The 25,391-nt window shown below is 34.2% G+C and overlaps 1 protein-coding gene across 2 annotated transcripts in view; it reads left to right on the top strand.

Annotated features, from left to right (window-relative positions):
* Window positions 1-24,482, top strand: part of PLS1 (plastin 1) — a 113,146-nt gene extending 88,664 nt beyond the window's left edge. For both annotated transcript variants that reach the window (XM_014789039.2, XM_087430437.1), the window contains 7 exons: window positions 223-418; window positions 4,994-5,072; window positions 8,137-8,251; window positions 13,866-13,999; window positions 14,620-14,743; window positions 22,302-22,426; window positions 22,677-24,482. In XM_014789039.2, the coding sequence (XP_014644525.1) occupies window positions 223-418; window positions 4,994-5,072; window positions 8,137-8,251; window positions 13,866-13,999; window positions 14,620-14,743; window positions 22,302-22,426; window positions 22,677-22,812 (909 nt within the window). In that variant the 3' untranslated portion in view covers window positions 22,813-24,482. The remainder of the gene's footprint in view (window positions 1-222; window positions 419-4,993; window positions 5,073-8,136; window positions 8,252-13,865; window positions 14,000-14,619; window positions 14,744-22,301; window positions 22,427-22,676) is intronic.
* Window positions 24,483-25,391: the final 909 nt, after the last annotated feature.

The raw sequence follows: 25,391 nt of genomic DNA, 5'->3' as shown, positions 1-25,391 counted from the left end.
GGTGAAATATTACTCTGATCCCAGCGAGAAAACTCAGAAACTTGTTCTCATAGAATTTTTAAAAAATGGGGAAGTTGATTTGGAATTCTTGCACATTCTGACCTTATTTTGAACTACTATTTGATTTATTTCCAGAAAAGTAATTGCTTATAAATATGCATATCAATAAAAATGTATGCCAATCGAAAGTTTAATCTTGACCGTTTTTATTTCATTGTTTAGGAGAGAAATGACTTAAAGCGTGCTGAATTCATGCTTCGAGAAGCAGATAAACTGGGCTGCAGACAGTTTGTTACTCCTGCAGACGTGGTTTCAGGCAATCCTAAACTCAATTTAGCTTTTGTAGCTAATCTGTTTAACACATACCCAGGCCTACACAAGCCTGATAATAGTGACATCGATATAAATTTATTGGAAGGTATGTTCTTTCTGCCTTTGATTGATTCACTGTGTGTACCTTCTTGTGTATTGTCCTCCTTCACTGTCAGAGGTAGGGCATTGTGGTGGGAGATGCAATTTACTGTGTGTCGGCATGTGCATCCATTCAAATGTTCAAATTAAAGAAAGTGGTTATTTGTTTTGGTTAAAAGAGAATGCTGGGGTAAATTTACTTGTCTCCTTTCTTCATAAGAGGTTAGTGAAAACTACCATACATTTAAAATATTTTCTTAAGTAGCCACATAACGTAACTCCACCACCAATATGGACAATGAATTATCTATTGGAAAAAATAATTATTTGTAGCTTTTTTCCTCCTTTGAAAGCTGCAGTTTGACTCCAGTATTGTTCTTTTATGAATGTCTTTAGTGTACATGAAAAAATTTACAATATTCATTACTTGTGTGTGGGCTGTTGTTATCTGTCTCATAATTTATAATACTTTCCTGTTTTGCTTCGTGAAATGCAGATTTGACCCCTCCTAATGTAGGTACTGTATTTAGTACTTTTCTCTACTCTTTAAATATATTCATTCTGAATGTTCTTTTTATTAGTACCATTTGTTCTTTCTGAGTTGATATTTATTTTTTGCATTGTTCATGCTGTGTTTTTTCTGTCTTAATATGCCTAAAGAATGAATGACAACAACCAAGAAACACAAATGAAACTTAATTAGAATAGCAGAACAAGGCTTGATTATGTAAACTTTCCACCTAATTTGCCTTCATAATGATGGGATATTGTAGTTGTAAACACATTAGAAATCAGTTTTGACAACTGGATTTCATGATTTGATGTACTGCCTTTATCCCTCTCCTATGAATAAACAAACTTATTTTTATCACAAGTAATCTTTGAAAGGATCTATTTAGGTTGTATGACATAGATTATTTTGTATTATTTAGCTAGGTTACATTTACTGAATATTATTGAAGCTTAGAATATATGAAGCGTCATAATGACAAAAATATTCCCAATATTTAGTTCTTTTTCCTTATCACTGTTTCCCAGCCTCTCTTCTTTTCTTCTCGCATTCTCACTCTCTCAAATATTCTCGCTAGTTGCCCTGGTTTGGAGAAAGTAGTCCTCAAGTAGAGATTCTTCCTGGTGGGGAGAATTTGATGTTGCAGTGTTCATTCTCTCACATCACCCACCTTACTCCTTTGTTCCCCAGTGAGACGAAATGAGAAATCACTTTCACGATCTTTTTCTCTTTGCCACAACAAGAGTCGCAGTGTCCTTGTCGCTTTATAATTACAGTTTTTTGATTAATGAAAGAAGTTTCAGATTTAACAAATTTGTTCTTTGAGGAATATGATTAATTCAATTCACTCTTCCTGAGGTCCAGTAAAATAAAATAAAGACTGTATTCTCCATATACATATGTAACTGAGAGAGAAGACAGAAAAAAATGTAGATTTTTCAGCAGAGAAATTTAGGGTGAGGGATTAGAACTTTTAAAAAATTAAATAAAAAGGAAGACTGCTAAGTTTTTACCAGTCTGGAAAATTTCAAAATCTCTCTGTGTCTTACAGTAGAATGCGTTGTTTAGAGTGGCATATTAAAAATGATCTGCTTTTTATAGTCACCAAATTCTTGCTATATATCTTTTCCAACTTGCTCGCTCTCCTATTTGTCACGTTTGAATTCTTTTGCTAGTGTTCAGCATGCTTTTGGAATTTTTCAGTGTGAATAGGATTGCTAAATATTTCCATTAGTATTTACTATATTTATATAAGAAGTTACTGTGAGAAATATTTATCAATCATCTTTATTTAGAACATATGTATGTCCTGACACATCTGCCAAAAATGTATTTGACTTTGTCATTGGAATTTTTTCCTCTGTAAATTTGTTTTTATAGATCCTTATGAAATTTGAAGCTTGACCTTATCATATCCCATATTTATATCTTAGTATGTCCTCATTGGCAAAGAATTTTATCTGTATGGAATTAAGGAAAATTAAAAGCCCAATTAAATATTAAACCTTCATATTAAATTGAGCCAAATATGTGGGCTCTGTATAGAGAGACCATCTCAAAATTCATTTGTGGTGATAGAAAATACATAGGCCACAGAGTTAGACTTGGTTCAAATCGTGGTTCCACCATTTAATATGTCAGTGACTTCTGTGAGCCTTAGTTTTCTCATATATAAAATAGGACTAATAATACTTATTTGGAAGAATTACAGAGCAAGTTAAAATGACCCTATGAATGAAAGAGTTTAGCATACAGTATGTGCTCAATAATGGTCAGGTCAGGAAGAGACAAACACTTAATACATCAGTACATTAGTGAATGTTAAATATGTTAGTTTCTTTTCTTCTTCTTAGTAGCCTACTTTTAATATATTTGTTATTTTTTCTGAAATGTTGATCAATTGCAGATGTTGGTTTGGCCCTGAAAAACGAAAAGAATGTCTCATAGTTGTTTCTGTCTTTTGTATCAGCAATTAACATTTTACTTCTAAGATTGCTTTAGTTGTCTGTAATCCAGATGACATTTCCAATCTGGAATACATGTGTTTTTGTAATGCTTTACCATGGCTCTTGCACCAATGTGTAGTGCTTCTGGCTTTGAGCATTTGTTTACCAAGGTAACTTGGGATGGTATTAGATAAATAAATGCTCACTTATAAAATCTATTTTACTTTCCAGGTATCAAAAATTAAATAATAATGATATAATTAGTTGAGAAAAATAGGAAGAAATAAGAACCTCTAAAGCTTATGATAATTTCAGAACTCAATCAAAGTACAAATTTAGTGTCTTTAAATATTCACTATATCATCAGGTTCAGCAGAATTTGGATATTATTTTAATTAAAAATTAAACTGTTGTTATACTGTCAGTGTTTGTAATTTAAAAACATAATTTGGATTCTCCTAGATGGAAATATGTAAAAATTCTTTAATTACTGGAAAAAAGTTTATATATTCAGCAAAATAACAGATTGTAATTAGAGAAACCACTAAAAGTTAAATCCAAATCACACGCATCAAGCTGTTGATCGTTGTCTGTTTATATTTATGTCATTTTGGAGAAGGTTCAGATATTTAATTTGCACCTATTTAATAACTCCTACAAACAAGGCAAGCATTGCTTCTAAGAATATTTAGTTTAACTTGGTTCTTTTGAAAACGGTTCTCATATAGGTTTTATATATATTATAAAGTAGTAGTGGTGGATACAACAGACTGATCAGTTACCTTTTATGCAGACCAGAGGGAACAAAATTTAAGCAAGAAATATATGGCTGTATAATTTAATAGAGCAAGAATTAAAGTAGATTCTGGGAAAGCTGTTAGGTAATGGCATTGAAACCGCATGAAAATTCAGTCGGCAGATTGTTTCCTGAACTTGGCACAAAAAACAGAATGCTTTAGATTTTGCATGGTTTTGGTTTCTATTCTGAGTGTGCAGGTTTATGCTGTCTGTGGCACTTGGTCTGAAGATGACCACAGGGATGGCTCTGTAGGAATGGACCCCTGGAGCTCAGATGGTTATAGATTTATATGCTGAATTGTCCTGGGAATCCCACATGAGCCAAAGTCTAGAGAGTGACTTGAACTTAGAAGTGATGAGAGGTGTAAATGTTTCAGTTTTTCAGGAGTCTGGTGGTGAGATGTAGGCTAGGCCATTCTCTTGTCCCCTAACTTTGCTGACAAACGAACAATAATATTATAGATAGTCACTTAGGACTATTTGCAATCCAGGGGATGACTAGAAGGCAGACATGGCAAGGAGAGCCCACATCTCTCTCTGCCCACTTTGTGGCAACCGTAGCCCACGTTTTTCTTATAGATTGGGTAAGCACTGCTATGAAGGGAATGCTCAGGAAGGTTAGGTCGTCACAGGTTAAATAATAGTGCCTGCAGGAGTTTCTTCTTGAGGTGATTTTTGAGGTCTAGGGACTTACTATGATGAAATGTGTCTTTCTCTTAGCACCCTGTGTGAGGGCTGTGTCCCTTATGTATTTTTAGTAATGACAATCTAAAATAATGCAGGAAGTCTATAAAATAGTTATATCCTGTTACCTGTAATCCCCCCACTTCATTGCTGTTTGGTGTCATTAAAATGTAGGTTTCTGTGCCCAGAAACTTTCCTGTGTAAAACTATAATCTGTATAACTTTAGAAACACTGTATTGGGAAAGGTACTTTTCTATTTCTGTGTAATGTGCTAATGTTACCCTGACTACTAAAGATCTTGTTTTAGTAATTTTTAGCCAATCCCTTTTGCATGGAATCACAACTACAGATATGACCATATTTTTCTGTTACTTTTCTGCATAGAGAAACCTATGGCTCAGTAGTTCACAGACATCAAGTAAGGGACTCTAGATGGAGAAATTTAGAGCAAATGGAGGCTTTCTAGACAGAGGGAAAAAAGGGACTTTGGCAATTAGATTTTTTTTCCCCTTAAAAAGATTCTAGTATCACAGGACCATGCCAAAGTATGTATGGCTGGTTTGTACCTGCCAGAATGGCTTATAATACAATTCTTGATTCCTTGTGTCCTGAATCATCAGTGTGAACTTGTGTCTACTCTAGGAGAGAGCAAGGAAGAGAGGACATTTCGGAACTGGATGAATTCCTTGGGCGTCAACCCATACATTAATCATTTATACAGGTAAATATTTTATTGTGTTTCAGTTTTACAGGCAGAGTTCAACTTGTCAAGTTTCAAACTGTAGGTAGGTTTACATGAGAACATTTTCTAAAAATCACAAAATTTTAGCTGATATTTCAAGTTTCAGAATGCTGGGGATTGGCAATAATGGATTTTAAAAGATAAGTATTGTGTAAAAGGATAAGAATATGATAAAATTAGTTATAATTTTTGATAATATAAACAATTTGGTACAGATAATCCATCTTTTATAATTATTGATCAGGAAAATAAATTATTTCAACTTTAACAACAGTAATATTTTATAAATTGTTATTATATTAATATTTTTCATTATAATTCACATTCTTGTATATATTTTTGCCAAAAACCTCAATTATCCCGTAATTTTTTGTGTATATTTTTTCTAATTTGTAGAAATAACTTGCTTTCCCTGAGTAATTGTTGTAATTTATTTTATTCGTTCTTGTTTAAAAACGACAACACATTATTAACATTGGTAGGTCTAATCTTTTACTGAATCTTTTCCTGTGCTCTCTGGTAGTGCTAACAATGTGTCTTTCTAGATGTGGATGAGAGGAAACCTACCTTCTCTCTTTATTTCAGGATCTACCAGCCTGCCTTAAAAAAATGCAAAAGAGCTCAACTTCAGCTGATTGTGTATTTTTTAGGAAAAAGGTCTAATTAACTAAATCTATTAATAATTTACACATCAAAGAACCTTTACACATCAAAGAAACTCCTTAATGAACATTAACTAAATTATTATTTAAATATGAACGGAAGAGTCATGCCACAAAAGACCAAGGTCACTGGCTAACTGAGGATTTATGATGCAGTAATTTCTGCTTCTTGGTGTATATTCAAAATATTCTTAAAAATCTAAAACCAGTATTGCCTTATTATGGTGTCCAGCTTTGATGTGATAGAGTCATGCTTGATAAACTCTTTAAGAGGGTAAATTCCATCAAGATTACAAGAGATATACGTCATTTAGACTGGAACTCCCATTATAGTAGCAGGGCAGTAAAAGACTCAAATACTGGAGGTGAGGAGGGGTTAGATCTTTATGGACTAATTTGAAAGAATGTCTATAATATAAATTGAGAGAAAAGAATAATAGATATAGTATGATCTCATTTTTACTTTAAAATTGAGAGTATACATATTTGTGTATGAATTTTTAAAAAAAATCTGGAGGGACGAATACTAAAACTGCATGCAGCCTGGATAGTAGGAGTGGAGGGTAGTGAGGACACTTTTATTTTTAATCTTAGTAACTTAAATATAGTTTTTTTTTACAATGAGCATGTATTTCTTTTTTAATTAGAAAGTAAATTTAAAACTAGAGGATTAAGATTTGTTGAGACTCGTCGTACCTTCTTCATAAATGTCAAGAACACTAGAGTTCTCTATGGTTGACAGTGGAGAAGAGAATTGAGCAAATTTTTTGGTTAAAGATGATTTGTAGTTATACAGATCTTGAAATGCTAGCACAGGGCTTCTAGCATTTGTAATTTTTTCTTGGGAAAGGGAATTCAGAAAATTGTCAAAAGTAACATAACCTTAAAGAGAACCAACAGATAGAGAAAAAACAATCGCCAGAGGTCTAGTTGGTGCCAGAACCACATGTCCGTGAATTTGCGTCTGGATCATTTTCCTAAACCCACCCCTAAGTGATTGCTTCTCACCTATAGTATATACCAAACCAAACCAAAGCAGTGGAATACTTCAGATTGGTTTTAATGGAAAATTCTGTCCTCTAAACTAGTTATTAAATATATTTTCAGAACTATTAGTCCTAGAATTTTTCTATGACAGGTTGGTTCTGGATCACATCTTGAATTCTCCGGAAATCATTTCAACTCTCTGGGCTTCATTTTCCCTATTTGCAAAACATGAATAATAGTACCATACTACGTAGAAATAAGAGTGAATTAATTTAAAGTAAAAAAGAAAAATTCATGAAATAGATGAGATTCCAGAACCTATACAAATACTTTAGTGATTTTTTTTTTATACAAAATTCTCCATGTGCTTATAGATAACCTAGTCAGCTCTTAATTACCTTCATAATAGACTTTCTCCCTCCATCACTCAGCACAGGGCCCAGCCCCCTTCACTGCCATATATGATGTGTGCTCAGAGATGCACAGTAACTTTAATATGAACCTTAGCAAAGCATAACTCAGTGAACAAGCTGTCGAGGGAGAAAAGCCACATAATACATCACAGAGCTAACAATTATAAAATCAATTGCTATTGCTTTATGTCCTTCACGTACAGAATTGAAAACAGACTCAATAGACATACTTCCAGTGTCTCAGAAGAGCGTGTTTTCCTGAATCCAAAGTAGTACTGTTCTGCATTGGTGGTATAGTGGTGAGCATAGCTGCCTTCCAAAGTAGGAGTATTCTTACTTCAATAATCCTGCTTGCTCATAAATCCCTGCCTCTTAACCCTCATTATTTAACATGAACAGCTGCCTACTGAATAGCTATTGTGATTTTTATATAATTATTTTTTTAAAGTTTTAAAAATCATAATACCTAAGTACTACATGAACTCATTCTCACTGTATACATTTCAGGAAGTATGTAAGTATGTAGAATAAAATTAAGCACGATAATTTCTCCCTTATCCCTACCATATTCCTTTTTTTCCTGCCCAGAGGTAATCGCTATTAACAGTCCATAGCACATATAGGTAATTAAATACTCTTAATTTTGAAAATAAATTTAATACATAATGTATGCAATATTCTACCACTGGCTTATTTAAACGTAATATGTCTGGTAAAGCTTTTTATGTCAGTACATAGAGATCCACCATATTATGTCTTATGGTGGCCCGGGAGTCTATGGTATGGATAGTTTGTTCAACAGCCTCCTGCTGCCAGGCATTTAAGTTGTTTCCAGATTTATAAATACTGTGGCAGTGAATGTCCTTGTACATATATCTTTGTAAACATTTATGAAAAAATTTTGGGCAGATTCCCAGATTATAAGTTCTGGGTCAAATGATAGCGTTCCTCCTCCTTCATCTTCTTTTCTCCCTGTTTTAGTGACCTTGCAGATGCTTTAGTGATCTTTCAGCTCTATGAAATGATCCGCGTGCCAGTCAACTGGAGCCAAGTCAACAAACCTCCTTATCCTGCTCTTGGAGGGAACATGAAGAAGGTGAATGAAATAATCACCATGGATGTGTTATTATTATTCTGATATAAAACAGAGGATTTAGAGTTTCTTAAAGCTTAGTAAAGTACGGTCTGTCCCCACAGTTCTGATTCGAAACAAAATGTGTTAAGCTTAGTAGCCTTTTTACAAGCGTGCTTTAATAAATGTTTGGAAAGATGAAGGCAGTCTCCCCAGTCAGACCCTTTATATAACTGTTTTTGTCTTTATCAAGTTGTAGTACTTAATGTTCTTTGAGATGCATCATAAAGACGTTCCTATTTTATAATCACCAGAACTTGCAAAATCTTCACTGGTTATTCGTTAATATTTTTCAACAGATATTACCTACTACCTGTACAGTGCAATGCAGGATATGAAATAATACAAGGCATGGAGTTGGTTCTCAGGGAGCCCTAAGGAAATCAGAGAGATAAGATATGTGTGCAAACAACTACAATACAACGCAGTGTATGCAAAAGTGAATATTATGAGTTCTAAGAAAGAAAAGGCCACAGGCTGCACTTATCATGAGAAGCTTCATGCAGGAGGTGGTATTTGAGTTAGAGTTTTAAAAAATGGATAGAATTTTATCAGAAGGGGACTGGACAGGGGGCTGAGGGTTAGGAAAAGGCACAGTGATGGGAAAGTGTAAAATGTGTTTCTGGGAATTGGGGAGAATAGTTTGGCTATAGCAGAGGATAGGTGAGAAGTGAATATGAACACTAAAAATTTGGATTGGAGCCAGATGTTGAGAGCTTTGAATGTCAGATTAAAGAGTGTTTGGGTTTTAACCTGTAAGCAATGGGAAGCCATTAAATGTTTTTGAGCAGGGCAGTGGCTTGATTACAGTTGGTGGCACATGAATGGTAAAGAGAAGTACTTGTCTCCCAGTCTCCTCCCTCCTCAAATAGGGGAGGTATGGTGTCCTTGGTGTTCATGTTTGTTCTGTTGAACTGCTGCTTTACTATTCAGCTTGGGTTTTATGTTTTGCTTTTCTCTTCTACCTTCTGCATCAGGATTATATCCTTTCTCAAGTGAAAGTATGTTGGACTTCTAAATTTTTATACTTTCATTTAACTTTGTCCTTTTGTTTAAAATGTTGTGAATAGTTTAAATATATAATACAAATTAATGGACTCAAATTGCTGTAACTTATCAATATGGTATTTTGAAATTGAAATGCATTCTCATGATTTAAAAACTATCTCTAGTGGAATAAATGGAAATATAACCATATTCCTGGATAGAAAGACTAAATATTATAAAGATATTAAATTTTTGCAAATTAACTTATAGGTGAAAAATAATTCCAGTTAGAGTTCCAATAACTCTCCTTTTGTATTTGTGTATATGTGGGCATATATATGTGTGTGTTGGGGAATGGGATTTATAAAGTGATTCTAAAGTTTCATTGGGAGAAGAAACAGGCCTAAATCATCAAGAACATTTTCCAAGAATATTGAGGAAGGAACTGTTAGAAAATATATAAAAATTTATTATAAAGCTAAGTAATTGAAATAGTTTAATACATCTCTAAGAATGGAATGGAATAGAGTAGCCTAGAAACCTATTCTAAAATATAAGAACTTAATATATGACAAGGTGCTTGCTAAATTCGGCAGGGAAAGGAAGGATCATCCAAAAAATGATGTCAGAACAACTGATTAACTATTTCCTTAGGGAAAAAAGTGATCTTCACCATATATCATTCACCAAAATAAATTCCAAATGGATTAAAGGTAAAGACTTAAAGGATTAAATGTAATAAATAAAACTTTAAGAAAACAGAAGTGAATGATTATCTACTCTTGGAGTGATAAACAAATTACAAAGGAAAAAATTGATATAGTAGATTGCATATAAATTTAAAACTTCTGTATGCAAAAATAAACACCATAAACAAAATTAAAAAGCAAACAATAAAAATAATAAATTTGGAAACATATTTGCAACAAATATGACAAATGGTTAATATCCTTAACACACAGATCGTTCAAACAAATCAATTACTAAAACTCGATTGCTGTTACTAAAATTGTAATAGCCAAGTAAGAAAGTGAACAATGTGAGTGAACTATTCACAGAAAAAGAAATAATTATAGATAATACACATATGAAAAAATTTTCACCCGCAATAAAGAAATGCAATTTAAAATAAGAAACAAGTGAATTGCACTGCATCCAGTGTTAGAGGAAGTGTTCACTTGTATAAACTTTATAGAATCAGTTTGGTAATACATATCAATAATCTTCAAAAAGTCTTTTGACTTAATAATTTCACTTCTTCTTATCTATCCTGGTGAAATAATCAGAAAGTCAGACATGAAGTTGTATACCAAAACGCTCATCATAGCAATGTTTGTAGAGCAAAAAAAGAGAAAATGACTTAGCTGTTCAATGAAGGATTAATATCTTATGATACACCCATAAGATGAAGTAAAATGTACCGTTAAAAAAAAGCATTTTTACCGTTTTAGTAATAGTGACATGGAAATGAGCAGGATACAAAATTGCATATAGACATATGAATCTGATTTGTTTAAAATATATATACATGGAGACATGCATTCAAAAAGGACTTCTTTCTATTCCTTCTCCAGATCTCTGGAATGAACATGTATCTATAGACTTTATAATTTAAACAAATTGTTTTTTAAAAGACAACAAGGAAATACATCGTAATATTAAAAGTAGTTAAATGGGTAGTGTAATTACAAGAGATTTGTATTCATATTTTTTCAGTATTTCTAGTGATTGGACTAGCTACATTTTATATTTTATTTGATTTGCCTATAATTCTTCTCACGGGAGTAGAATTCCGAAAATTCTGTTAACTAATTTCATGTAAGTTTTTTAAATCAAAATTTCAGATGCAGGAAAACAGAAATTAAACCACTCATTATACCTGGAATTTTTAATTGAATGAATCATATGTAGAGTACTTCCTTTCAACAAATACTAGCTGTTTATAGAGTGCAACATTTCAGGCCTGAAATAAATTCAAGATGTTTAAAAATGAAGAAGCAGTACTTTCATGGCGCAATATGACAGGGACTTATGGACTTTGGGCGTTCATCAGCAGATATCACTTTGCTTTATTTGTCAAGTTCATAAAGCTGCACCACTTAAAGAGTCTTTTCTTCATTATTCTTCAGTATTTCTTTTCACCTGGAACTCTGTATCCTATTATGTAATTTTTCTCGTTTTCCAAATGATCCAAGCTTGACTTTTGTACAAAGCATTTGAAGTGCTGGTAATCATTTTTTCCATTAGCTCTATGAGACTGTGCTCTCCAGTTTTTTCTTGCTTTCTTTATGTTCATTCTTAGCTTTCACAGGTTCACATCTTCTAGCCTGACAGCTCTAGGAATTTCCCAGGCTCAGTTCTTGGCTCAATGCTCTTAACTTTCTATATTTACATCCTCAGGGAGCAGATCCATTTTTAGAGTGTTAAGTACTATTATAAACATGGCTTACCTCTAGGAACCTAATTTCTCATTCTTTCTCTAGTTTGGTACCTCTCCAGATCTTAGAAGTGTTTTGCCAAATTTGGAATCAAATGTTGTCAAAAAATAGAACACATCTTTTCCCTTATGCTAGCATCCATTTCAAGTTTCCCTTTCATTGCCAGTTGTATCAACATCTTAGCCCTCTACACTAGTAACCCTGAGCTCCTTTCTCACCATCATTCCCCAGGAGTTTTGGTCTAACTAATACAACAGATGGCCCTTCATTGAAACAAATTTTACACATAAGTGATTATTGTAGTTTGCTAGAAAATTCTTCCATTGAAATGGGTGTCAGTGGAAAATATGCTGGTTTTTATCTCTCCTGTTAACACTGTTACATAATCAGAGCTCTGATGCTATTTTCCAAAGATTAGGAATCTATTCCATTTTTTTTTCAATTCTGTGCATTTCTATAACATATATTTCTATTAGGCTGACTAAATCTATAATATAATGTGACTACTAGGAAAAGGAAAGAATTTTGGAATATTATCTCCTTGCATTTTTAAAAATGAATACATATCAAAGATTTTATTTAACTTATTACGGGAACCAGGCAGATGTTACAGACGGTTCAAAGGATCTTCTTGCATTTTTATTTGTAACGAACTGACCTTCGGGAATTTGGATTCTCTTCTTTTTCTTTTTTTTTTTTTTTGTGAGGAAGATCAGCCCTGAGCTAACATCTATTGCCAATCCTCCTCCTTTTTCTCCCCAAAGCCCCAGTAGCTAGGTGTATGTCACAGTTGCACATCCTTCTAGTTGCTGTGTGTGGGACGCCGCCTCAGCATGGCCGGAGGAGCAGTGCGTCGATGCGCGCCTGGGATCCGAACCCCGGGCTGCCAGAAGCAGAGGACATGCGCTTAACCGCTAAGCCAGGGGGCTGGCCCCTGGATTCTCTTCTTTAAAGAACAATATCCATTTATTTGTGAAAATTTGGTTATTGTGGGGTCCCTTTCTTACCTTTCCTGGAAATATTTTCGTATTCTTAGAAAAAATTGTATCTGTGTATCTAAGGTTGAATTGTTTTGTAATGAGGCCTTAACTAACTTGGGAAAGAAAATCAAGAGAGACTAGTTATGCTATTTTTCTTAACTAAATGTTTACTTTATTCCAAAAAGTGTTTAGTAAGCACTTTTTACTACTGGTGATATTACAAGATTATGAGAGCTTCCAATTTCACTAGAGAAAAAAGACTCAACTATATAAGAATTTAGATATATATTTATATCCTGAGATAAGAAGTATAGTATTAGATGATTGGAGATAATAAACCTCTATAGAGGCCAGAGTAGACAAAAAAATTTACTAGAGAAAGGACTTAAGTGGACTTACATCACTGAAAAGAAGTAGTTAGGTAGGTAAATACTTTACTTGGTGCTTATTCGTCAGATTCTTACTGTAGGCAGGACACTGTGATGGGTCCTGGGCTGGGGGTGGGAGAGTATGATATAGATTTGTACACATTAGGATTTTTGCCCTTTAAAAGGAGCTCATGCTATGGTTGACAAAAGAAAGTACATAGAATGCTAAGTATAAGTAGAAGATGGTGCATAAGTGTTACCCGATAAGCATTATTGGGAGTTCAACAAGGGATAGATCATTGTCAGCTGGTACACTTCGGGTTAAGCCTTTGTTGAAGAAAGTGGGCTAAAAGCTGAATTTTAGAGAATGAGTAAGATCTGGATAAAGGATATGGGAGATGAAGTTAGATTCTTAATGAAACAATTTCTTCTCTATTCCTTAATTTTGAATTTAGAAAAGACTATGTTTAAAACTCAAAACCTAGCTTTTTAGTCACAGATTTGCCACTGATAAGCTGTGTAATCTGGGACAGTGAAGACTTTTAAGGCAGGAGAGGATCTTAAAACTTTCTAGCCAGCTGTTTCTCTATCTAGGTTAACCCCTCAGTGCTTTGATATCTTCAGCTATAAAATGGGAATAACTATTTCCTTAATTTCACTGGGTTATTATGAAATGAAATTCTGTCGTATAAATTTAAGGTGTCATCATAATCATTCTTCAGATGACTGAACTAAGCTGGCATATTCAAGAAAAATATTTTTAAAAATTTGTTTTTATACCAAAACTTTTACTTATTATTTATAGATTGAAAACTGTAACTATGCAGTGGAACTGGGGAAGAATAAGGCCAAATTCTCCTTGGTTGGCATCGGTGGGCAGGACCTAAATGAAGGGAATGCAACACTTACTCTGGCATTGATATGGCAGCTGATGAGAAGGTAAAGGCTGATATGTTTATAAGCTATTAAAAATTTTTTTTGATAAGAAAGTAAGTTTAGGAAGGAATTTTTATTGGGAATTACATTGGTTTGGGTTCAGAATTACATTCATGTTATATCTCAGAAGCAGTTTATGAGCTTAGGCATACTAATTATTTCACATGCGTAAACCAAAAATATTTAGTTTGAATTCTTACATTTCCTTCAACAAGTCATTTGAATTAAAATTTTATCTATTTTTGAAGGATAACAAACACAGAATACATAGTGCAAAACATATTAATTTTTAAATGATTTACTGTTGATAATATATTTTTTGTAAATTACACTTTATTTTAAAAGTGGGTCAGTTTCTAGAAATACAATCACTCTTATTAATGCCTCTTAAAAACTGCTTTGTAAGAAGTGGTTTTAATTTTTTAAATACCATATCTTAGTTTTGTTTCTGATTACTGAGCTTTGTAACTTTGGAATGCAACTAAGTGGAAATACCAGACTAAAATTAGAAATATTTATTAGAACTGAAATATTTCTTAAATATTTATTTAAATATTGATATAAATGATGTGAGAACAAATTTCACTGCTTTCAGTCTCAAATATACATCTTTTCTGTTACAGGTACACACTGAATGTGTTATCGGATCTCGGAGAGGGTGAAAAAGTAAATGATGAAATTATTATTAGATGGGTCAATCAGACTCTTAAAAATGCACGCAAAAATACTTCTATTTCCAGCTTCAAGGTAATCAAAAGCTATTTAAAAATTTTTTTTGGTAAGAAATTAAGTTTAGGAAGGAATTTTTATTGGGAATTAATTGGTTTAGGTTCAGAATTACATTAATGTTATGTCTCAGAAACACACAATTTATGAGCTTTGAGCTTAGGCATACTAATTATTTGGCATATGTAAACCAAAAATATTTAGTTTGAATTCTTATATTTTTTATTGGTTTCCTACTGAGTATAAATGGAGGTTAATCTTATCAGACTCTGGTAATCTAATCTTAAAAAAGAAATAGAATAGAGCCAAAAAACCCAATTGTCAAGTCAAAAAGAAATATAAAAAGCCATTGTTTATATAGGACCTATAATGTTTTGTGCTCCCTAGCAGCAGTCTCAGAATTGATTGACATCATTTCCAAGGCATAACAGAGCCAGCAAAACCGATTCAAGTGGGAATTGAGAAAACTGGTAGGAAAAACAATATCTTGTCATCTGGCTTTATAATGGCACATAACACTCACTTCTGAGCATTTGTGTATGATTCATAAAGCACTCAAAATGTAATCTGCACATACATACCCACTAATTTTCATGCATTTCCATTGTGTTTTGCTTTTGCATGTGAGCTGATGTTAGCTACAAATAAGCATGTCTGCTTGTACACATTCATTCAGTGAGCCTTGTGTTTGTGATTTTATTATGATATGTGAAAATCAGCAATTTGTATTTTTTTTAGTGAAATAAGAGTGCAAACAGATGAAACCCTAAGCTCTCCTAAGAGTTGTCTACCTACCTTTATTCTCTTCTTTGCCTTTGCTCTATGTGTTTAACAACATTGTAGAGCAGAAGAAATGTCAGAAATTGACAAACTCAATCTTCTCATCTTTACCAAAAACTGAGCCCCAAATTAGTTTTAACAGGACAGTTGGATGTTGGCAGAGATGTTGCCTGAGTCCTAGTTCAAGAGTGTTTTTCACTTTTTCATCTTGGAGGAACTAATGACATTGAGTTTTTGTTGTTGCTCATTAAAAAAAAACTTTTAGTCCATGATTTGTCTTTTTGTATTTTAGACATAAAATACAACTTAAAAATGTAAAACAGGGGGGCCAGCCTGGTGGTGTAGTGGTTAAGTGCAGCATGCTCCACTTGGGCTTCGTGGGTTCGGATCCCAGGCACGGACCTGTACCATTCATCAAGCTGTGCTGTGGTGGCGACCCACATACAAAATAAAAAAAAATAGAGGAGGATGGGCACAGATGTTAGCTCAGGGCCACTCTTCCTCAAGCAAAAAGAGGAAGATTGGCAAAAAGATGTTAGCGCAGGGCCAATTGTCCTCACCAAAAAAAAAGTAAAACAGGAAAGCAGACATATAAAATTCTCTAATTGACAGTTACTCTTTAAAATTGTTATACTGAAATTATATGCATTTGTATATTAATTTATGAAAAATAATAAGCATATAATAATGAAATCAAATACAATGAGAAAATATTTAGAAACAAATTAATAAGTTTTTATTGAGCTCTTACTACTAAGTATCATTTCTAGGTAAAGAAAAAGATATAGAATATGAGAAATTAATTTTGCCCTCAGAGTGTTTCCTATTTATTTGAAAGACAAAATTTGTATAACTGAGAAGGTAACAATACTACAGAGTAAATGATAAAATCTAAAGAAGTAATACAACTAATATTATGAATAAGTCTAATTGATCATTTCCAACTGAATGGTCAGTGAAGAGTGGACGGAGAAAATTGGATTTGATTTGAGCATCATAGATGGAGGAGAGATTTGAACTGGTGAACAGGAGGGGTATAACAAGCTAGAAAGGGTCCATCTTGAATAAAGGCAAGTCTGAGGTTAGGAGCAAGTTTGGCTAGAGAGGATGGTTCCTAAGGGATGTAGTGCAAGATATAGGCTGGGTCAAGATTGTGGAGCCCTTAATAAAGGATATTGATAAGGGGAGTAATGTAAGAAAAGTGACTATTTTAGGAATACTTTCTGAACATGGTGAGCAGGATGGGTTGGAGGAAGAATGGTATAAATGCAAGGACACTGCATAAGAACCTGAGTAGAACTCAGGTGTGAAGTGATAAAGATCTGAATGGAGTTGGAGGTGGGCACTGGGAATGTTAAGAATGGAAAGTTACTACACATATGTGCCCTTTTATCCGTTTTGCCCTCCCCCCACCCCCTTCCCCTCTGGTAACCACCAATCTGTTCTCCTTATATGTATGGTAACGGATAAAAACTAGACTATTGGTGGTGAACACGATGCAGTCTATACAGAAGCTGAAATATAATAATGTACACCTGAAATGTACACAGTGTTATAAACCAGTGTGACCTCAACAAAATGATTAATAAATCAGAAAAAAAAAGAATGGATAGTTACTAGCTATTGCAAAAGAACAGGTAGGATTTGGCTTCTTGATTTAGGGAAGCACAGGAGAGAGATAGAGAAAGAGAGGGGTTAAAACTCTTGATGTTTTGGGCCTGGGTAATTGGAAAACAAATGATAACACTAACAGAAATGGTGATGTCATGAGGTGCAGCTGCTTTCTGGAAACGGTGGTGAATTCAGTTTTAAACTTGTTAAATTTGAGGTAATTTTCAGGAAATAGGGAGTTGGTTGAAAGGAGATATTAAAACTAGGAATACACACTTGGTGATCAGTTGAACAGAAGAGATAGTTGGAAAATGGGAGTATACAAACCCTCTAAGAGAGAGAGCTCGCAGAGAAAAGCAGACTTGAGAGTATGGTTTTTTACTTAGAACTGAGGAAGCAGAAACACTGCAAAAGTGGTTGGCATTTAGGAAGTACTTGATAATAAAATCTTTAAAGAGAGTATAGTTTAAAAATGTGGCAGTACATGTTAAAAAATAGTTGAGGAGGGAAGGTTTTTTCCAATTGTAGAAGGCATTATATTTGAAAGCTATAGTAAGTGGTACTAGTAAGAACCTATTAATCATAATCAAGGCAGTGCTATATCCAGAAATTTCAGAAAAGACAAATATACCCTTTTTAGTTGCAAAGTAATTTTCCCTCATCTAGAAGATAAGGTGATATATCAGCCAAGAACAATAATCATAGTAATTATGGTTTATTGAGTCTTGTTTGTCACTATGCTAAGCACTTTGCACATTATTGTTTCTTTTAATTCTCTCAATAACTCTATAAGCAAAAAGGTGAGCATTAGAGAAGTTAAATAACTTGTCCACTGTCATAAAACTATTAAGCAAAATAGCTGGATTTCACATCCAGATCTGTCTAACTGCAGCTTGAAAGCCAGCTATGGAGTCCTATGGCCCTGGGTTTGAGTTCAGCTCAGCCACTTATTAGCTGTGTGACATATTGCTCATTCATTCCATAAATATTCAAAGCTTACCCTGTGTCAGGTACTTTGCTAGTCACTGTGCTACATAATGCCCTCAAAGAGCTTACTGTTCAGGGAAGGAGGCAAATAAGAAAGCAGGAATCACAGTATGGGGCATCAGCAGTGCTACAGAAATCAGCTAAGGGGAGTAGGGAGCACATGAGAAGGGTATGGGTTTTACAGAAACCTTAGCAGTTTATACTAACAACTGGGCTACATCTCTTGATGAATAAAACTGAATTTACTTGGCTCACCATTTAGTATCTGTGTGACCTTGGGCAAGTTATTAATTTCTCTGTGCCTCAGTTTCCCCATATGTAAAATGGAGATATTAATAATACCTCTCTTCTGAGTTTGTTGTCAAGCTGAGTTAACAAATGTAGAGAGCTCAGTAGTACCCGGCACATATTAAGGGCTCAATAAGTGGGATTTACTACACTATTTGTACTGCCAGTGTATAAAGGGCATCATGTGTGGAGAGGTTTCTGTGGAGCTTTTAGGGAACTCTGGTGGACACATGACTGTTTTTCCACTTTTATTTATCTGTTTATTTATTTATTTATTTATTTTTTGGTGAGGAAGATTGGCCCTGAGCGAACAGCTGTTGCCAATCTTCCTCTTTTTGCTTGGGAAGAGTGGCCCTGAGCTAACGTCTTTGCCCCTCTTCCTCTCTTTTGTATGTGGGATGCTGCCACAGCATGGCTTGATGAGTGGTGTAGGTCTGTGCCCGGGATCCAAACCCACGAATCCAGGCCACCGAAGTGGAGTGCGCTGACCTTAACTACTACGCCGCCAGGCCAGCCCCCCACTTTCATTTTAAAAAATGACAGGAAGAACAATGGAATGGAATGTTCTAATAGTAATGTATATCAAGTGCAGAGAAAGAGATGGTACGATTCATTATCTTGAAAATCAAGTCAAACTCTAGGTTAAGTTGTCTTTAAGATTCTAGAAATTATTTTTGCTTAAGTAATTTCGTTACGATTAATTTAAAGAAAGTGAAAGGACAAATGATGAAAATGTATTTATATACTAAACTAAGGGTTTTACTATAACCCCTGTTCCGTTTGCAAAAGTAAAATGTCTTTCACTGATAGTATACAAATCAGAGGAGTTGGATGATAGGCCAATTTTCTTGGAAATAGGAAGATAAGGGATCTGATATAATCTTTAGAAACTTAAATTTCTCATTCAACTCAGTAAAAGTTTTTCCCAAAGTGAATGATAAAGAAATAGGTGGAAAAATCCTTGTTCCTAAATCTAAGTAAAGAAATATTTAAAGTACCACAAAAGGGCATAAACTTTCAGCTGTGACTAAGGTCTGAGGATCTAATGTATAACATGGTGACTATAGTTAACACTATATTGTATAATTGAAATTTGCTAAGAGAGTAGAACTTAAATGTTTTCACCAAAGAGAAAAAAATATATATATATATAAGTATGTGAGGTGATAGATGTGTTAGATTAATTAGTTAATTAACTAGATGAGAGGAATCCCTTCACAATGTATAGGTATATCAAATCATCAAGGTGTACACTTTAAATATCTTACTATTTTATTTGTCAATTATACCTCAGTAAAGCTGGAGAAAAAATGAACAATTTTCCCCAAACTTAAAAAAACCCTCACAAATATGTAAATAAGTAATCAAAATACAACACAATTAAGCCATTTGTCAGGTTTTGAATCGTCATAGAAATATTGTATGAAATTTCTGTAAGCACAGAAATTTTAGATTTGTTATAGAATGACAAATGTTAAGTTTAATTTCAGAAAGTATAGTGGTGTACATTAGAGTCATCTAGAAAGCGTGTTAAAAATGTAGGTTCCTATCCCCATCTGCAGATAACCTGACTCATTAATTTGAGTGGATGGATAAATTTGTGCTTCTAACAAGCACCTCAGGTGATTATTCACGTAGGTGATCTGCAGACTACACATTGAGAAAACAGGTTTGAGAATTTTCCAGAAATAGAGAAGACACCAAAAAAACAGATCCACATTACCAGCCTCGGATAGACTTAAGGACCCTAATTACTTTCACTCCTCTGCTTCTTTGTCATTCGTGCCGTGGAGTTGATTATGACTCCTAGTGACCCTGTGGACAGCAGAGCAGACCCCCAGGGTCTTTTTGCGCCCTCCTCTCATCCTCCGGCATTGTACCAGACAGTGCACCACTGCTATTCATAGGGTTTTCATGGGCAATTTTTTCAGAAGTGGGTGGCCAGGTCCTTCTTCCTCGTCTGTCTTAGTCTGCAAGCTCTGCTGAAACCTGTCCACCGTGGGGGACCCTGCTGGTGTTTGAAATCCCAATGGCATAGCTTTCAGCGTCACAGCTACGGCCGCCACAGTGTGACAACTGACAGACGGGTAGCGTAGTTCCCTGACTGGGAGACGAACTTGGGCTGCAGCAGTGAGAGTGCCGACTCTTACTCCCCTCAAAAAATTTGTTTCATAAAATGAACATTCCTGAAAATGAAGAATATAAATTTTCAAAAATTAATAAATGTAGTGGTTCATAGATCCTGGCCCAGAAAGGCAGCCTGTTACTCTTCTTCACATGGCTTCAAATTGTTTTATCAAACATTTATTACGAACCACATTTGGCTAAGAGCTGTACTAGATGCTTTCACTTATTTTGATATTCTCAAGAATCCTGTAACATTCCCACTGTAGTGATTAGGGAAGGGTGCTTTTGTCTTCAAGGAACAGAAACCCAATTTAAAGTGGTTTAAACCAAAAGGAAAGATACAGAGCAATAACAGAAATCCAGAGGTAGGGTAGACTTCAGGGTTGGCTGAGCCAGTAATTGAAGAATGTCATTCAGGACTCAGGTTTTTGTCTGTCTCTGCTTTGCCATCGAAAGTGCCGACTTCACCCTAAAGCTGGTTCTCCTCTTGGTCATAGGATAGCTGCTGGTTGTGACAGAGGTTTCATCTTCTCATTCACATTCAGGAGGAGGGGTTGCTAGCTTTCCATAGCTCTTCCTGAATAGTGAGGGCCTCATATTAAATTAAGTTAGGCCCAAATTAAATCACAGTGGTAATCACATGTGATTACTCTATTTGGCTTAGATTAGTGTTTTTCAACCTCTTTTTCATTATTTCTCTCAGGAATCTTTTTAGACATTTTCTTTCTACACGCTCCTCCCCCATGAAATTTTAATGCCATAGATATTACTGTGTCTGTTCATGCACTGTATACTTTATACATAAAAGAATAAGTTTATCACCCCACTGCCATTGAGAATTCATGGCCTAGACTAATTCAAGATTACCCTTGGAGCTGTGGATGGCATCAGCTTTCTCTGAAGCACATGTTCTTCTGAGGGAAGTATGGCTAGAGAGCGAAAATGTGGGTTCTGCTAGGATGGAGAAAGAAGTAAGGCGTGAGTGGATTCTGGGTAGGCCAGCAACAGTGGCCACTATTCAAGCTGAGACAGAACAAATAAAGTGGTAAAATCAATTCAGAACAGGATTTCTGACTTCAACTGCAATGCTCTATCCACTAGAATTTGTCCTTTTTTAGTTTGCCTTGGAGGTAACTTCAAAAATGGAGAGAACCTTGGGCATTAGAGTCATGGGTTCACATACTGGTTCTGTACTTACTGGATGTGTGAACAAGTCACTTGAGCTCTGTGAGCTTCACGTTCTTCATCTTTACAATGTAAGAGAGATTATAATATCTTTATTACCAGGCTGTTAGGGGGTTAAACAAGCTGAACATGTAAAGCAACAAGAATAATTCCTTGGTAAATGTTAGTTCCTTTCCACTATTATTTTCATTTTTCTTTCTGAAAAATATTAAGTGAAGGCTTAGGAATCTATGGTGTAAGAAATACAATATTACTAGAACTTGCAAAACTATTAATTTAAAATTCATCTCCTATTCCCTTTCAGAAGTGCTTAGTTTTTAGAGAGTGGATACTGTAGTTAGCATACTTTAGGAATTGTCACATCCACAAACCTTAGTCGGATATGGTGACAACTCTCTACACTGCAAGCTCTGTAAAGATGGAAGGAAAAGCATATTTTAACTGGTTTGTGATATGTGCTGGTTGTGGAGAAGCTGAATGTTAAGTATAAAGAAAATTTATAAATTGCTTTCAGGTATATGGTTATGGCCAGAAGAGTCTGACATTTATGAAGATTAAAAGTAAGATGTTTATGAATGTTTATCTATTCTTGATTTTCTAGGACAAATCTATTAGCACTAGTTTACCTGTCCTAGATTTAATAGATGCCATTGCACCAAATGCAGTTCGTCAAGAAATGATCAAGAGAGAAGACCTTTCTGATGAGGACAAGCTGAACAATGCTAAGTAAGCATTTATGGTTTATGATAGAACATAATGGCTATTTAATTTTCTTAATCCTTACAGGTAAGGTTACTATGTCCTTAAAATTCACATTTTTAAGTACAGTTTCTATGGGAAATATGATTTAAAGACTCACATACTTAACCTTCTTGTAAAGTTGATCTTATCAAAATAGTTCATTCTTTTGTTAAAATTTGTTAAGTGAAGACACAGTGGATAACAAATATTAAGTTATTTTTCTTTTCTTTTCAAGATATGCCATTTCAGTTGCTCGAAAAATCGGTGCCCGGATATATGCCTTACCTGATGACCTCGTAGAAGTGAAACCAAAGATGGTTATGACGGTGTTTGCATGCTTAATGGGAAAAGGAATGAACAGAATAAAATAATGAAACATTTAATATGATTTTTCTGCCACATTAAACACATTGAATGCCTCACAGTTTACAGAATTCTGAAATGTAGTGGGTATAAAACCAGAGATTATTTGTATGCTCAAAATAGTTATATAATTCATTAATGAATTCAGTATCCTGTTCCTACTAGTTAGAATTTCTCGACCTTTTTGGAAAACACAATTAATTTACCAGTCGATACTGATAATAGAATATGTTCATTATCAAGCTGATATTTCATGATTAAATTATTTTTGCTTCCTGAAAGGCTCATTTAAAACAAGACTGATTCATTCTTTTTCATGGTTCACAAAAGGTTGATACAAAAAAATTTTTGCAGGTTCTGCTGTGAAATGTGTTTTGATTATTTTGTGTGTGTTAATTTTGATCATAAATGTATTCAAAGTCATTATCTAGTTTAATCCTTTTTTTCCCTTCAACTATGTGAAGTGGTCTAAAACTTTAATTTTTCGGTAAATTTCTATATTGTCAAATTTTTAAGTGACAAGTATTGTGCATTGACATTAAACTTTTTTATAGGTGACAACTAATTCTTGAATAAATCCCAAAGTCATTCTTTTGTAAAGCAGGAGCTTTTCACTTAAAACTTAATTTAAACTGCATTGATACTTTACATATGCTAGTTTGGTAATACAGCTTTAACTATGACATGCAGCATATATACGTTGGTAGGATGTTATTAAAGAAATATCTCTGTATGTATATATAGTTTGCACCTGACTTACTCAGGTTTTCTTAAATGGTACATATAATTGGTCAGTCAGCCAACCATTAAGTATTTATTGTGCCTCCATTATGTGTGTAACACTTCTCAGTTAGTAGATATCTGGTACATCAAGATTTCTTTTAGAAATATTCATTTTGGATGTGCATATAGTTATTTTTCACCTGACTTCTTCCAAATATTTATAGTCAAACATTGGCTAGAGCATCTCAAGACATGTTGACACTATACTGTTAGCTTCATATTACACATGCTAATTTTGATCTATATTGAAGCCCTAAATAATTTAGAATATGCCCACTGAATACCTTTAGTAGAAAGTAACACAAAGCTAATATTCAACATAGAGTATTTTCGTGTTTTTTCCACAGCCTCCTACAAATTGGCAATGTTTGGTTAATGCTTGTGTTACTTGGGAATAGCTAATCTTCAGACCTATTTTTGTCTGAATTTTTAGCAGTAGACCAATTCTGCTAACAATTGAATTCAGAAATCTACTTCCTCCATCTTCCACTGTTAGTGCCAGTGAGCAATACTGCTGTGCAACCAGAATGCTGTCACTTTATCTCAGTGTGAATAAGTAGTCTAAATCTCCTTTCTACCATCTATTAAAACATACATATTGGTAAGAGTGAGACTTCTCATGTGTTTAGAATAGAATTTTTTAGATGAAATCATCAACAGGTGGAATTTTGAAATATATTCTACAAAAGAGATTTTCTTCCCTTTTATATTTTGATGATTGTTTTCTTATATGAAGATTAAGATATGTTCTTGCTCTTTTGTGAGATTATTTAAATCATGCTTCCCCTTTTGATTTTTTCCCCATTATATTTACTAAGTTATCTGATTTACATGAAATATGGCACTTGAGTGTTATTTTTCTCACAAAATATATTTAATAAAAATTCTGTGTATGTACAAATGTGTCAGTATTTATTTCATTTAAAGAAAAATATACAACCTTGAATATTAATCTATCATAAGCTCTTATTTTCCAGAAAAAAAAGAACAATTCCTAATTAGTAAAACAAAAAATTTTTATTAGATTATTATTTGGGGAGTAAAGGTAGTTCTACGGTTCTTTAATATGAAGAATTTTGGTAAGACTGAATGATTACTACAAATTTAGTTTGTGCTGAAATAAATCGAGTGAATCAATCAATTCATTAACATTATTTTGTCTGTTATGATCCAGGTATGACGCTAGACGCTGGGGACTCAGCTGAGAAAAATATAAAGTTTCCTGACCTCATGAGTCTTATATCCTAGTAGAGAGAGACAGACGATGAACAAATAGGAATTTTAGATAGTGATAAATGCAGTAGGAGAAATAAAACAGGGTAATGTGATAGAGACTGAGTTGGGAATTGGGCTGAAGATTCTTTTAGTTGGGGCGGTCAGGGAAGGTCTCTCTAAGGATGTAATATTTGGACTGAGATACGAATGAGGAGGAGGAGTAGGTGATAAGGGTTCTGCAGAGGGGACAAGTGCAAAGGCTCTGAGGCAGGAAGAGTCTTGCAGGCATTTCAGGAAAAGAAATAGGTAAATGTGGCCTTAGACTACTGAGGGAGAGGTAGAGAGTTTGGAGATGTAGATAGGGTCTGTTCTACTTCTAGGATTAGATCTGAATCTGGATTTTCTCTTCTCCAACTGGAGTTGTGATGGCTCTTCTCTTTTGTACCTGCAGTTTGGTGAGTTCCTTTGAGTAATGTGCTGCTTCTGAATCTTGCATGCCATTGTTCATCATAACTCTTATCATTCGTCTTCATACGACCAATGCAAAATGAACAGGTCATATTGGGGATGTTAAGATATCCCAATTTAT

The sequence above is a fragment of the Ceratotherium simum genome, chromosome 5 (genome assembly GCF_057802395.1).
Source record: "Ceratotherium simum simum isolate JZ-2026a chromosome 5, ASM5780239v1, whole genome shotgun sequence".
NCBI classification, from domain to species: Eukaryota; Metazoa; Chordata; class Mammalia; order Perissodactyla; family Rhinocerotidae; genus Ceratotherium; species Ceratotherium simum.
The sequence above is the reverse complement of the archived record's forward strand: the minus strand, read 5'-3'. Positions and strand labels throughout refer to the sequence as shown.